Source organism: Mesocricetus auratus, unplaced genomic scaffold (genome assembly GCF_017639785.1).
Source record: "Mesocricetus auratus isolate SY011 unplaced genomic scaffold, BCM_Maur_2.0 Super-Scaffold_6723, whole genome shotgun sequence".
Lineage (NCBI taxonomy): Eukaryota > Metazoa > Chordata > Mammalia > Rodentia > Cricetidae > Mesocricetus > Mesocricetus auratus.
Genome location: NW_024429183.1, coordinates 12,601,823 through 12,616,010, shown reverse-complemented (window position 1 = coordinate 12,616,010; position 14,188 = coordinate 12,601,823). Strand labels below are relative to the sequence as shown.

Below are 14,188 nucleotides of genomic sequence, written 5' to 3'. Positions count from 1 at the left end.
ATACTTACTTGGCCAGAACTTCATGCGAGGAAGCCTCATACAATTGGTAGAAATTCATGCCCGTCATCTCGTGCCCAGCCCCTAAAGGGATAGAGCCTAAAAGTTTTGTTTCTTTCTTTCTTTTTTTTTTCTTGTTCTTCTTTTCTGTTTATTAAAACCGTTCTGCATTTGAACAGTCTAGCAGGAAGAAGACCGGAAAAAGAGAGCTCTCCATCCGTTTTTGTAATGAAAGTGAAACTGTTAAAAGTGAGTACCGCCGAGCGTTGGTGGCACACGCCTTTAATCCCAGCACTCGGGAGGCAGAGGCAGGCGGATCTATGTGAATTCGAGACCACCCTGGTCTACAGAGCGAGTTCCAGGGCAGGCTCCAAAACAACACAGAGAGAAACCCTGTCTCGAAAAAAAAAAGTGAATCCCTCTGCTTCTTTGTTAAATAATATATAGTAGTTTATCAATATCAAAATATTGTCCCCAGAATTCTGGAGTCTCAGTTCATATACATTGTCTTACAGGATTGAGCAGCTTGTCTTCAATGGTCAAAAAAGGAATTTGCACAATTTCTTCATTTTAAAACTACTCCAATAAATTGCCTGGAAAGCCTAAATTGTCACGCAAGATTTTTTTCAATCATGTCTCTGAAAGAAGAAATCTTACTTATAGGTTTTTGGGGTTTTGTTTGTTTTTTAAGAGCAGCCAGTGCTCTTTTGTTTTTTTATTAAGTAGACAGGGTTTTGCCTGCATGTATCCCTACAGGCCAGAAGAGGGCACCAGATCTCATTACAGATGGTTGTGAGTCACCATGTGGTTGCTGGGAACTGAACTCAGAACCTCTTGGAAAAGCCAGTGCTCTTAATCACTGATTCATCTCTCCAGCCCCACTTACAGGTTTTTAAAAGCAAAACTTCAGACACAGACTGTACATTGCCACATTTTTATTCAGCTACCAATTTTTAGTAGAGGACAATAGAAATAATTTTTCATTTTTCTCCTCTACACTTGTTACCAAGGCCAGCACCAATTTTATTTATTTATTTATTTGTATTTTATGTCCATTGGTGTTTTGCTTGCATGTATGTCTTTGTGAAGGTGTCAGATCCCCTGGAACTGCCATGTGACTGCTGGGAATTGAAGCCAGGTCCTCAGGAAGAGCAGCCAATGCTCTAGCTCTCCAACACTAAATTACTTTTCACCTGGGCATTGCCTAGGCAGTGGTGGCGCATACCTTTAATCTGTGTTTTTGAGACCAGCTTGGTCTATAGAGTGAGTTCCAGGATAGCCAGGGCTACTCAGAGAAACCCTGTCTCAAAAAACAAAAAACAAGCAGGGTGCTGGGAGGCAGAGACAGGCAGATCTCTGTGAGTGCGAGGCCAGCCTGGTCTACAGAGTGAGTTCCACGACGGGTTATAAAGCTACAGAGAAACCCTGTCTCAAAAAAACATACATATGTGTATATATATATATATATATATATATACATACATATATATGCACATTATCAAATACTGAGTAACCTGGAAATTTTTCAATTAAGAAATTAGTAAGTATGCCATGGTGGTATAGTATTTATCTAGCATCTGTCAGGCCCTGGGTTCAACATCCAGGACTTTAATAATGATAATAATAATACATTAGTACTATATCACATGGAAAAAGAAATTTAGACAACGGTATTCTCAGTGAAAAGTCAGCATTCTAAAGGTTCTGATATGATACACAGTCATGATTTACACTTAATGCCTTTGGGCGAGGAAATGCAATACTTCCAGGACCCTTGTAAGCTCACAGTTGGAACAAAAGATGAGCTGCGGGAAAAACAAAGCGTTCCAACCTTGCGAGTGTCCAGCATGTAGGAGAAGCTCAGTGGCAAGCATCTAAACACAGTGGCTTAGCTGCTTGTGGTGGCTCCCCCTGTGCTCCTAGCACTCAGGAGATTGTTAGGGGAGACCTTGAGATTCAGGCTGGTCTGAGTTATGAAGTAAGATTCTGTCTTAAAAATAAAATAAAAATTAAGAAGCAATGGCATAGAATTCTTCCATATATAGCATTGTTAACAAGAATACAATACATCTATGGAGAAATGATGCCTCAAAGGAAAGGAATTTGGGACCCTCAAAGGCAGGAGATGATGGAAGAGAAATATACCAGAAGATACTAGGTCAGGGAGGTTTGCTTATAAATTACCACGGGCAGATAATAATAATCTTGGTAAGGAATTTAAATCCTAGCTGGTTGTGTTAGTTCACACCTAACATCCCAGGATTCACGGTACAGAAACAGTAGGATCACTGTAAGTTTGGATATGCCTGGGCTACACAGTGAGTTCCAGGCTAGCTGGACTACAGAGGAAGGACCTGTGCTAAGAAGCAAAAGGGACTGGAGAGGCTATTTAGTGGTTGTGCTAGTTTGAATATAACTGGTCCCCATAAGGTCATAGGGAGTGGCACTATTAGGAGGTGTGAATTTGATGGAATAGGATGGATTTGTTTGAGGAAGTGTGTCACTGTGGAGGTGGGCTTCGAGGTCTCATATATGCTATGTCATGCCCATTGTCTCAGGCCACTTGTCTGCTGATCAAGATGTAGGACTCTCAGCTCCAGCACCATGTCTGTCTCCATGCTTCCTTATCCTATCATGATGAAAATGGACTAAACCTCTGAAACTGTAAGCCACCCCATTAAGTGTTTTCCTTTGTAAGAGTTACCATGATCATGGTGTTTCTTTTTCTTATTTTAAAAAGTTATTTTTCATTTTACATGCCAATCCCAGTTCCCTCTTCCTCTCACCTTCCTTCTCCTGCCCTTCTATCTCCCCACTTCCCAACCTCCATCCACTCCTCATAGGGGGCAAGGCCTTCCTTAGAGAGTCAACACAGTCTGGCTTATCAAGTTGAGGCAGGACCAAGTCCCTCCCCCCTGTATCAAGGCTGAGCAAGGCATCCACCTATAGGGAATGAGCTCCAAAGAGCCAGTTCATGACCCTGGGATAGGTCCTGGTGCCACTGCCAGGCCACCCCCCATCAGATCAAGTCACATAACTGTCACCACATTCAGAGGGTCTAGTTCACTCCCATGCAGGTTCCCCAGCTGTTAGTTTATAGTCCCACTAGCTCAGATAGGTCAGCGTCTCTGTGGTTTTCCCTGTCATGCTCTTGACCCCCTTTGTTCATATGACCCCTCCTCCCTCTCTTCAACTGAACTCCAGGAGCTCAGCCCAGTGCTTGGCTGTGGGTCACTGTATCTGCTTCCATCAGTAACTGGATGTAGGTTCTGTGATGACAATTGGGGTAGTCACTAATCTGATTAAAGGGGCAGGCCTACTCAGATACCCTATCCATTATTGCTAGTAGTGTTCGATGGGGTCATCCTTGTGGATTTCTGAGAATTTCTCTCGCACCAGGTTTCTCCCTAACACCATATGGCTTCCTTTATCAAGATATCTCTTTCATTGCTCTCACCCTCCATCCCTCCCCCAACTTATTTTTCTTGATCCCTCATGTTCCCATCCCCCATCCCCTCCCTTCTACCCTCCTCCCAGTTTATCCAGAAGATCTTAACTATTTCCCTTCCTGGGGACCTCCCGTGAAGGTGAAGCCTGGATTGCTTTGGAGACCCCAAGATGTTAGAGATGCCAGAGTTGAGGGATACCTGTCAAGGAAAGCCACTAACAGGGAGTGGAACTAGCCCAAGAGACAGAATTGTGTGGCAGTCAACAAAGCTGAAAGAAGTTGGAGATCTAAAGAGTGCTCTGACATCAGACATGAAGATGCAGTTTGGAGTTTGCCCCGCTGGTTTTTGGTTTTACTTTGATCTAGTATTTCCTCACTGTGCTCCCTTCCTTACATTTTGGAATGGTAATGTGTCATTATATATTGGAAGTATATGATCTGCTTTTTTATTTTGATTTTATAGAGGATTACAGTTAAGATATTGCATGAATCTCAGAAGAGACTTTGAACTTTGGGTTTTTAAACATTGCTGAGAATGTGATAGACTATGGGGACTTTTGAAGTTGGAGTAAATTCATTTTGCATTATGATATTGTTACAAGTTTATAGGGACCAGGGAGTGGAATGTGATAGTTTGAATGTAAATGACCCTTAGTCTCACAAGGAGTGGCACTATTTGGGAGGCATGGCTTTGTTGGAGTGGGTATGGCCCTGTTGGAGGAAGTGTGTCACTGTGGGGATGGGCTTTGAGATCTCTTTTGCTCAAGCTTCCCTCAGTGTGACTATCAGTTGACTTCCTGTTGCCTGCAAGGTGTAAGTGCTCTCAGCTCCAGCACCACACCTGCCTGCATGTCACCATGCTCTCCATCATGATGACAATGTATTGAACCTCTGAAGCTGTAAGTGAGTCATCCCAACTAAATGTTTTCTTTGTGAGAGTTTCCATGGTGTCTTTTCACTGCAATAAAAACTCTAATAAAGACAGTGTGGAGCCAGCCCAACAGAAAAAAGTGTGTTGCAGTCAACAAAGCTGAAGGAAGATGGAGATCTGAAAAACATTTTGGCATGGACATGCAGAATTGTAGCTTTCTCAGTTGGTTTTTGGTCTTGCTTTGGTCCAGTATTTCCTCACTATGCTCTCTCTCCTCTCTTTTGAAATGGTAATGTATATTCTGTGCCTTTGCATGTTGGAAGTATGTGGTCTGCTTTTTTTTATTTTGATTTTACAGGGGGTAACAGTTAAGAGATTGTCATGAGTCCCAGAAGAGACTTTGAACTTCTGACTTGTAAACAGTGTTGAGACTGTGAATAACTTTTGAAGTTGGACAAAGTGCATTTTACATTATGATATGGTTACACATCCATGGGGGCCTGGGAGTGGGATGTGGGGGTTTGAATAAGAATGGCCCACACACACACACATCCATGCATTTGAATGCTTAGTCTCCCGGGAGTGACACTATTTGAAAGGATTAGAAGGTGTGGCCTTGTTGGAAGAAGTGTGTCATTTGTGGTGGGCTTTGAGGTTTGAAGAGCCTATGCCAAGCCCACAACTTTCTCTCTCTGTCTCTCTGTCTCTGTCTCTCTGTCTCTGTCTCTCTCTGTCTCTCTCTCTGTCTGTCTCTCTCTCTGCCTACAGATCAGAATGTAGCTCTTAGCTGCTGCTCCAGCACCTGCCTGCCACCATGCTCCCTGCCATGATGATAATGGGCTAAACTCTGAAAGTATAAGCAAGCCCTCAATTAAATGCTTTTATAAGAGTTAACTTGATCATGGTGTCTCTGCACAGCAGTATAATTGTAACTAAGACAACAACCTATGCTTATAAATTCTACTACATTGCTTACTAACAGAAAAAGACCCAAATGTGCTCTAGGGTTGTATTATTTAGTGTAAGTTATGGGGGAATGAAAGTATCTAGAGGCAGCCGAACTGAGGGAAAACGCAAATGTAACTTTTGATTGTTTATAGTTTACTGTAAAAATGACTAATTTTGAAGGTCATAGAGCAACATTTTATTAGTTTCCCAGTAGTTCTGCTGTAGATAACACCTCTGACCTTTTTCGTTATGATAATGGATGCTGAGGTTACTTCTCAGGGACCTGAAGGCAGCTTTAATGCAAGCATTGACCCTTGTGTCTTCAAATGTTAGATGGGAGATTTGAGCATGATGATAAGGTTTGGCAACTCTGTGGTCACAGTATATCCTGTCTTGTTTGCTACCTTAACCTTCAGGTCAGATGTCTGCTCAGTTCTGCACTGTAGAGATGGATGGCATCTGAAAAATTTCTTACCTGGAATTATAATACAAGGATGATCCCATGTAATGTCAGACATGGTCAGAGGCCAGGTCATGGGCATCCAAATGGCAAGTTTTGTACTTAGTTCAGTGGGCAAAGGAAAGGGCTGTGCAGCATTTACTCTTACTATGATTATGTAACAAACACCCCCAAACTTAGTGACTTAATACAGGAATGTATTTATTTAGCTCCTGTTTTTGTAAACTGGCAATGAGGTGGGCTCAGCTGGGTAGTTCTTTGGTCTTCACTGTGCTTACACATGCAGCTGGATCAATTGCCAGCGTGGCTGGCTTGGCAGAACTGAGACGGGACCACTGGCATCGACTCTGTAGTTCCTCAGCTTCCAGTATGCCTACCACCCTTGCTCATGGTTGGGTACTCTTTCAAGAGAGAGAGACTGTTTTAAAGCCTCGTGAAGTCTAGACTAGGAAGGGGTCCACAGGTACTTCTTCCACATTCTGTTGACATAAACAAGCCATTAGCCAGCTCAGATTCAAGTGTCATTTCCTGATAGGAGCCATCAAATCATGAAAAGAGGTCTGGACATAAAACCATTTAGCAACTTTTTTTTTTTTTTTTGGTTTTTTCGAGACAGGGTTTCTCTGTATTGCTTTGGAGGCTGTCCTGGACCTCGCTCTGTAGACCAGGCTGGCCTCGAACTCACAGAGATCCGCCTGCCTCTGCCTCCCGAGTTCTGGGATTAAAGGCGTGTGCCACCACCGCCCGGCTACCATTTGCCAACTTTTGCAAATAGTCTGAATTTGTAGCTGGAATTTTTTGTTTGTTTTTTGAGACAAGTCTCTCTGTGTAGCCCTGGAACTTGCTATGTAGACCCCTCAAACAGAAATCCACCTGCCTCTGCTTCCTAAGTGCTGGTATTAAAGGCATGCACCACTGCTTTGGGCTGGAATTGTTTTTGTAAGAGCAAGGTAAACTGGAGAGGACAGAGTTAACTCCATCCTCAGAAAAAGCCACCTTGAGAAATTCCCTGTGTGGCACAAGGCTGATTCAGCTCCAGCCAAGCAACCATAAACAGTTCCAAGGAGCACCCAAACTGTGCCCACCCTGGACAAAGTGACCCCATCCGGGTGGTCAGGTGTAGGGAGAGGTCTACGTATCCGTGGCACTGACCACGCCCATTTGGGTGTGTTCACAGATATGTAGAACATACAGGGATAAAAAGAGCTATGGGGAGGAGACTTGCTCACTTTGGGTTCCGGTTTTGGGCCTGGAGAGCAGTGTGCACACCTTTGATTCTTGGCTTTCTTGGTTTTTCACGTAAGTTATTTCTCTCTCAATAAAATATCATAAGACATCCCTATTTTGTATATCTTAATATTTCCGCATTAGTCAGGCAATGACTAATTTTGGTAAATAACATCTGTTAGTAACAGTTTTGAAATTCCCCTAGCCCCCATATCAATGAATTCAAAGGTCACCTACTCTTACCCAATCCTGAACAGTAAAGGCATGTACCACACTGCTTGCGGTTTTTTCCTTTATAAACCCCTTGAAATTGAGACCAGGAACCCCTTTTCCTGCAGCTGCTGTGTCAGTTTGCTGGATGGAGTCCCTGCTGAGGCTTGTAACTTAACATCAAACCTTATGGGTTTGCTTCAGTGAGTCGGCTCCTTGGTGGTCCTTTTTTGGGGGGTCTCACCAACTTGGCATAACAGTTTTCTTTCTAATCTTTTTTGTAATAATTTATTTATTTTTATCTTATGTGCATTGGCGTTTTGCCTGCCTTCATATCTATATAAGGTGTCAGATTCTCTGGAACAGGAGTTACAGACAGTTATGAACTACCATGTGGACGCTGGGACAGCAGCCAGTGCTTCTAACCATTGAGCCATCTCTCCAGCCCCATGGAATTGTTTTCTATTTGCAACAAATAAGAACTTTGCCAGAAAAAAAAAAGAACTTTGCCAGGTGTGGTGGCCCGTGCCTGTATTCCCAGCATTCAGAAGACAAAACTGGAAGATTTCTTTGAGTCCATGCCTAGTCTGTTCTATATATCAAGTTCTAAGCTAGCCGGGGCTACATGTGAGACCCCATTAAAAAAAAGAATTTAGCACCGAGCAAAACTTGATATTAACATATATGAAAGACACATGTCCAGTTTGTTCCGCTTCCAGCTTCTTGTCCAGGGAGTCTTCCGGTTAGGTGTGAACACACAACTCAGTTAATTGCAGACAGCCTCTCTAAGATTCCTATGAATGGATGAACAGAAAGTGAGACAAGACCAGGTTCCTGACAGCCAAGCTAGAAACACAAACACGTGTCTACAGTAGACAATACATTCACACAGAAACTGCGTTTGCCGGGTCTAGCTGGTACCATCTGCACACGTGCCCCTAAAATGTCATCTCTGAAAACCCAAATCCCAGATGAGACATGGCAGTGCTTGCCTATAATCCAGGCACACTTTCAACCCCAACTCTGAGGAGGTCAGAGCCAAAAGGACTACTGGGGCTTGATGGCTTCCAGGCTGAGAAAATAAAGGCCCCAGGTTCAAGAACAGACCCTGCCTCAAAAAGAAAAAGTGGATGACCTGGACCAGCAGGTCATTCTTCAGTGACAGGGTTCTGAGAGCGAGGACCAGGAGATCAGATGATAAAGAGAACAGAAGATACAGGAGATATGAAAGTTTGGGGATGGGAGGTCTTGCCTAAGCTATGTCTTATATTAAGTAAGCTTATTAGGTAGTACAACATCTTATATGTTATTTCCAGGGGAGACACAGGACAGAGTTAGCAGAAACTATCATAAAATGGGACAAAGTCAACAGGAAGTTAATCAAGGGATATCTCAAGACCATTACAGACCAAACACACAGCAGCTTGGGACTGATAACCATAGCTCTGTACAGCAGGAAGAGTTGAGTTCTTAGAATCTGAAACCTCAGCTTTCCCAAGGCCCAGGTCACAGGCCATTACTCACTCTATCAAGCATATTCCTGGTTTTACGGAAGGAACTATTTTCCTTCTCCATACACCAGGGTCTCAGGGAAAGCCTTGGACCAGCTTAACCCTCAACAGTTGGTGGAGAGGGGACAACTGATGCCCACTTCAGGACATATCACACACACACACACACACACACACACACACACACACAAGTAAGTAAGCCACCACACCTTTAATTCTAACATTTGGAAGACAGAGGCAGGTGGATCTCTGTGAGTTCAAGGCCAGCTTGGTCTACATTGTGAGTTCCAGGACAGCCAGAGCTGCATAGTGAGATCCTGTCTAAAAAAAAAATTCTAAGAAATAATCCCAAGGATGCTGAAAAAAGAAGAAAGGAAGGAAGGGAGGGAGAAAAGCAGAAATGAATGGGCAAAGAAAGAGAGGGAGGGATGAAGGAGAGAACAGACTGGAGAAAACCTGCTTCCAGTCTCTGAAGCCTTCATTGCTGACATCTGGGCTGCATCACTCTTAGCTATGGTGGCAGGAATACCATGAACACTGGAGAGCTACATGCTAAGCTTTTGTGCTTGTGGTGCTGGGGGCTGTGAACTTAGGGCTCCCGTGTCCTAGGTGAGCACAGTACTACTAAACTACACCTCTAGCCCTGTCCTATGAATCGAATGACACTCCAACCTCTTTCCATCAGATGCCAAGAGTGCACACCCTGCGTCCCCTTCCCCTGAATTGCAACAACCAAAAGTGTTTTCAGACATTATTAAATGTCCCTTGAAGGGCACAATTACCTGTGGGTGTGAACTACTTTTTTTGAAGCATTAAAAAAAAAAAAGCCTTCACATTTGTGAACTAAACGTGCAGCTTGCATTCTTTATGCCAGAAAGAAACCTACCATCCACAGAGGGCCGTTGGGTGGGCTCATAGGCCCGACACTCATCAATGATCTCCTGCAACAGCTTGGGGCAATCTTCACCCACTGGCTCTTGCTTCCCACCCTCAGCTACCAGCTCGAAGATCTTCTTAGAATCGCAGCCTGCCATGGAAAAGATAGGATGGGAGGCTTAGAGATTCCATTCGCGCACTTCTCTCTGGATATTGATAGTTAGGGTTAGAACGAGGGACTTCAAGCTTGAAGAAAAATAAAATAAAGAAAAGGAAACAAAAGAGCTTCTAGTGACTCCACTAACCAGTTCAGGCAATGCCTGCATCAGAGGAGTGAGCGGCGAGGACAGCACTAATGGGGGATTTCTGATTTCTCAGAAGAGGACCCAACCACAGCCCCAGCAGAGACAGCCTTCATATTCTTTACCTTCAAATGGGATCTTCCCAGTGACAATTTCCCAGAGCACAATTCCGAAGCTAAAAGAAAACCAAGGGCTTGTCAGGTGGCTGACACAGTGCACAAAGAACTCTCTGTGCCATGCTTGCTGAATTTGATCTCCAGAGACCACATAGAGGTGGAAGGAGAGAAATGACCCAAAAAGTGGTTCTCTGGACTCCATATATGTGCCATAGCATGTGCAAGCCACCCTTCCACACACATCACGGACAGACACAGACAGACAGACAGACACAGACACACAGACAGACACACAGACAGACACAGACACACAGACACACACACACACACACACACATACACACACACACACACACACACACACACACCCAGATTAAAAAATAAAAAAGGAAAGAGTGGGCTGCACAGATGGCAACGGTTAAGAGCGCTTGCTGACCTGGGTTCGGATCCTAGCACCCTTATGGCAATCCACAGGCATCTGTAATTCCAGTTCCAGGGGATCAGATGCCCTTTCCTAGCCTCTGTGGGCACTGCATATGCACACGGCACATATACATACAGACATAACACTTATACACATAAAATAAGAAATAAATAAATCTTTTTTTTTTTTTTTTGGTTTTTCGAGACAGGGTTTCTCTGTATTGTTTTGGAGGCTATCAGTCCAGCCCAGCCTCGAACTCACAGAGATCCGCCTGCCTCTGCCTCCCGAGTGCTGGGATTAAAGGCGTGCGCCACCACCGCCCGGCTAAGAAATAAATAAATCTTTAAAAAATAAATCTTTAAAAAATTAAAGATAAAACCAAGAAAGTAAGCATGTAATGCATTTCTTTTCCCATACCCCTTCAGTCATTTCAGAAAATTACCAGATTCCAGGCAATACCCCACCACACCCCGTGCTAGGTCAAAGCTAGGACCTTCACTCCATCCCCTGTTCGACAGAATTAAGATGGTCCTCAGAGGAGGAGTTCACCGGGGACTGTCCTGTCCTTTCTGCCTGAGTCAGAATCCGTACAAGAACATGCACATACCTATATATTTCAGCTTCTCTGTCATATACACAATACACATTTTTCAGTCTCTGAGGGGAGACATATGCTGCTGAACGGATTCTCCCTGCTTTTGTGGTTTTTGTCTCCCGACTGATGGAAGCCTGTGTTTCACTTAATTCAAATCCTGCAAGCTAGACAGAAATAAGAGTCAGAGGTAGATGTTGAAACAGCAAACTCCGGGGTGGAGGGGTAGAAGGTGGAATTGGGGTGGCCTTTTCTCTTAGGGATTTATTTCCAGTGGTGCCTTTAGACTAAGACTACACATGACATTGCAGGTCCAATTTGTCATATTGTGTCAATCAAGAGAAACAGACAGCTCTTCTCAACAGAATGGGGATGGTAGTAGGGAAGATCATTTGAAACAATGGCTATAAGGCCTCTGTATGGTTTGGTAAGTTTACTGACTAAACTTACTTATTACTACTGCTAGTAGTACTGTATTAGATTTGGGCTTTCATGGTGAAAGTACAACATGGCTTGATTTTCCCCAGGAGCAGATGCAAAAGTGACACAAGGAAACTTATGTTCTGTCTGTCCTTGCATCGTGGTCACGTTGTTCCTTGGACTTTGGGGGGGTGGTCTTTTTCTCCTTCTCCTTCTCCTTCTTCTTCTTCTTCTACAGGGTTTCTCTGTGTAACAGTCCTGGCTTTGTAGACCAGGCTGGCCTCGAACCCAGAGACTCTCTTGCCTCTGACTCCCAAGTGCTGGGACTGAAGGTGCGAGCTTTCTTTTCTTTTTCAACTTCTTTAATGACTCTTTGGAAGTTTCACATCATGCACCGCAATTCTACTTACCTCCTGGTCCCCTCATACCCTCCCCTCATCCCTGCCATGCCCCCACAAAAGAAACAAAGCAAAGTAAGCAAGCAAGAAAAAAGAAAAGAAAAAAAATAAACACAAAAAACCCAAAACCAAACCAAACCAAAAACAACAGAAAAATCTCTCTTTGCTTCTCCTTTTGTTTTGTTTTGTTTTTTGAGACAGGAATTCTCTGTGTTTAGCTTTGGAGCCTGTCCTGGAACTCCATAGATCAGGCTGGCCTCAAACTCACAGAGCTCCACCTGCCTCTACCTCCTTAGAGCGGGGATTAAAGGTGGGAGCTGCCGCCAGCACCACCCAGCTGCTTCTTCTTTCCTGCTTTCCAACACCTCTCTATTTGTCCTGGTGGCAATGGAGGCTGCGGTGTGCCTTATAGTACACCCTTTGTCCCTCAGCTTGAGTGACAAATGTCCATTGCAGTGAGACACTGGTCTGCTTCAAGGCCTCTGGTTTCTGGTAATCCACCCTCACTGGATCCTCACCAGAACTCCTCTGGGGTATACTGTGGTCACCCCAAGTCTTGGAGATCCACAGGACCAATCCCTCCATGAGTACCAGTATGTTCTAGATGGGGTAGATGCTAGGATGAGTCAGCCCAGGTCATGGGCCTGGGTGGTAGCCAAGTTGGTCGGTCTGGGCCACTGGGGCAGGGGTGAAGTCAGCTCCTTACATGCATGCCCTCAGGGTTGGTTCACCCTTACCTGTGGTGAGGTGTGGGGTTATCTCTCCTGAGTGCAGCTCTCTAACTGTGGTGTCCAGCGAGAGGCAAGGCCAGCTTTCCCAGGACCAGCTAAGGGCAGGGCTGGCTCAGCATGGCCTTCTGATTTCATCTCACATGGTTCCTAAGGCCTCCTAAGGTGACACAGGCCGCAGACATCAACACGAACCCCAGCTGCAGCTGACCACAGACCCAGACATGGCCCTCAGTAGCAGCTTGGGCCCGGACATCCCGGCTCTCGGTGGAAGGAACAGCCGCTCAGGTGGCAATGGCTTCTGGTTACCACCAAAACCTCAGGTTCAACCCTGGGCTTCTGTGTAACCTTTGGTGGCAATACGGGACCCAGACATCAGCACAGACCCCAGCTGCAGTAAGACCATGGACCCCAACACCATCCTCAGCAGCAGGAGGCAGCCTAGCCCACTGGAATCAGCATGGCACTGGACAGCAACAGGAACCATGGACATCAGCATGGCTCCTCACTACTGTAGGACCAGGGACTCAGACATGGCCCTTGATAGCAGCCCAGCCAGGACATCACCATGGCCCCGGGTGGCAAGCAGACCTCCCCCACCAGGCCGTTCCTCACTGCCTTCACCATGGTCCCGGGTGGCACACAGGCCTCTGGCATTTTCCTTTTTTCCTTTTTGCATTTTTCTACAGCACATGAACCATTCTGTTTCTCTATCCCACCCATTCCTCCACCACATATTTCCTTAGCATAATAAGGACCACACACCCGGCACCTCAAGGTGCCAGGTGGGCCCATGGCTGTCTTCCCACCAGTCAGGGCCTGTTCCTTGGATTTTACATGATGTGGGTTACCTTTGTCATCAATATGCATAAGGAGAATAGGCTGACAAAGTCACCCAGGTACCCAGTCTACGGGTGAGGTCATGAAAAAGTTGAGACATATAGATGGCACAAGCCATGGTTCCTCACGCCTTTAATTACAGTACTCAGGCGGCAGAGGCAGGTGGACCTCTGTGAGTTCAAGACCAGCCTGGTTTACATAGCAGGTTCCAGGATAGCTGGGGCTAGCTACATAGTGAGACTCTGTCTCAAAAACCAAAACAACAGCAGACACGTAGGTGGGGAAGGCAGAAAGGCTCTGTCCACGTGGGGCTGGCAGAAAGAACCATTTCTGTGCATCTGTCTGCTGGGACCCTGTTGGCAGCTGTTGAGATGATGTGCTGGTGTGAAAGAAAATGCCCCTCAAAGGGAGTGGCACTATTAGGAGGTGTGGCCTTGTTGGAGTAGGTGTGGTCTTCTTGGAGGAAGTGTGTCACTGTGGAGTCAGGCTTTGAGGTCTCATACATGCTCAAACCACACCCAGTTCCTAAGTTCATTTCCTGTTGCCTGCAAGGTGTAGGCTCTCAGCTACCTCTCCAGCACCATGTCTGCCTGCACACTGCCATGTCCCACCATGATGATAGTGGACTGAACCTCTGAACTGTAAGCCACCAAATTAAATGCTTTTCCTTTATTGCTGTGGTGATGGCGTCTCTTCACAGCGATAGAAACCCTATCTAAAACAATGGGCAAACTCAGAAAACTTGTCAGCGTGGTACTCATTCTGGCTGGATGCAAATCTGGATATAAAGCTATCATAGAAAATAATGTTGATAATGGCA

The 14,188-nt window shown here is 45.1% G+C and overlaps 1 protein-coding gene across 1 annotated transcript in view; it reads right to left on the bottom strand.

Annotated features, from left to right (window-relative positions):
- Positions 1-5,908: 5,908 nt before the first annotated feature.
- Mlkl (mixed lineage kinase domain like pseudokinase) overlaps positions 5,909-14,188 on the bottom strand; it is a 28,340-nt gene continuing 20,060 nt past the window's right edge. The window contains exons 8-11 of the mRNA XM_040736789.1: positions 10,998-11,149; positions 9,976-10,025; positions 9,559-9,699; positions 5,909-7,955 (exon numbers count right to left, since the gene is read on the bottom strand). Coding sequence (XP_040592723.1) covers positions 7,924-7,955; positions 9,559-9,699; positions 9,976-10,025; positions 10,998-11,149 — 375 coding nt within the window. The 3' untranslated portion in view covers positions 5,909-7,923. The remainder of the gene's footprint in view (positions 7,956-9,558; positions 9,700-9,975; positions 10,026-10,997; positions 11,150-14,188) is intronic.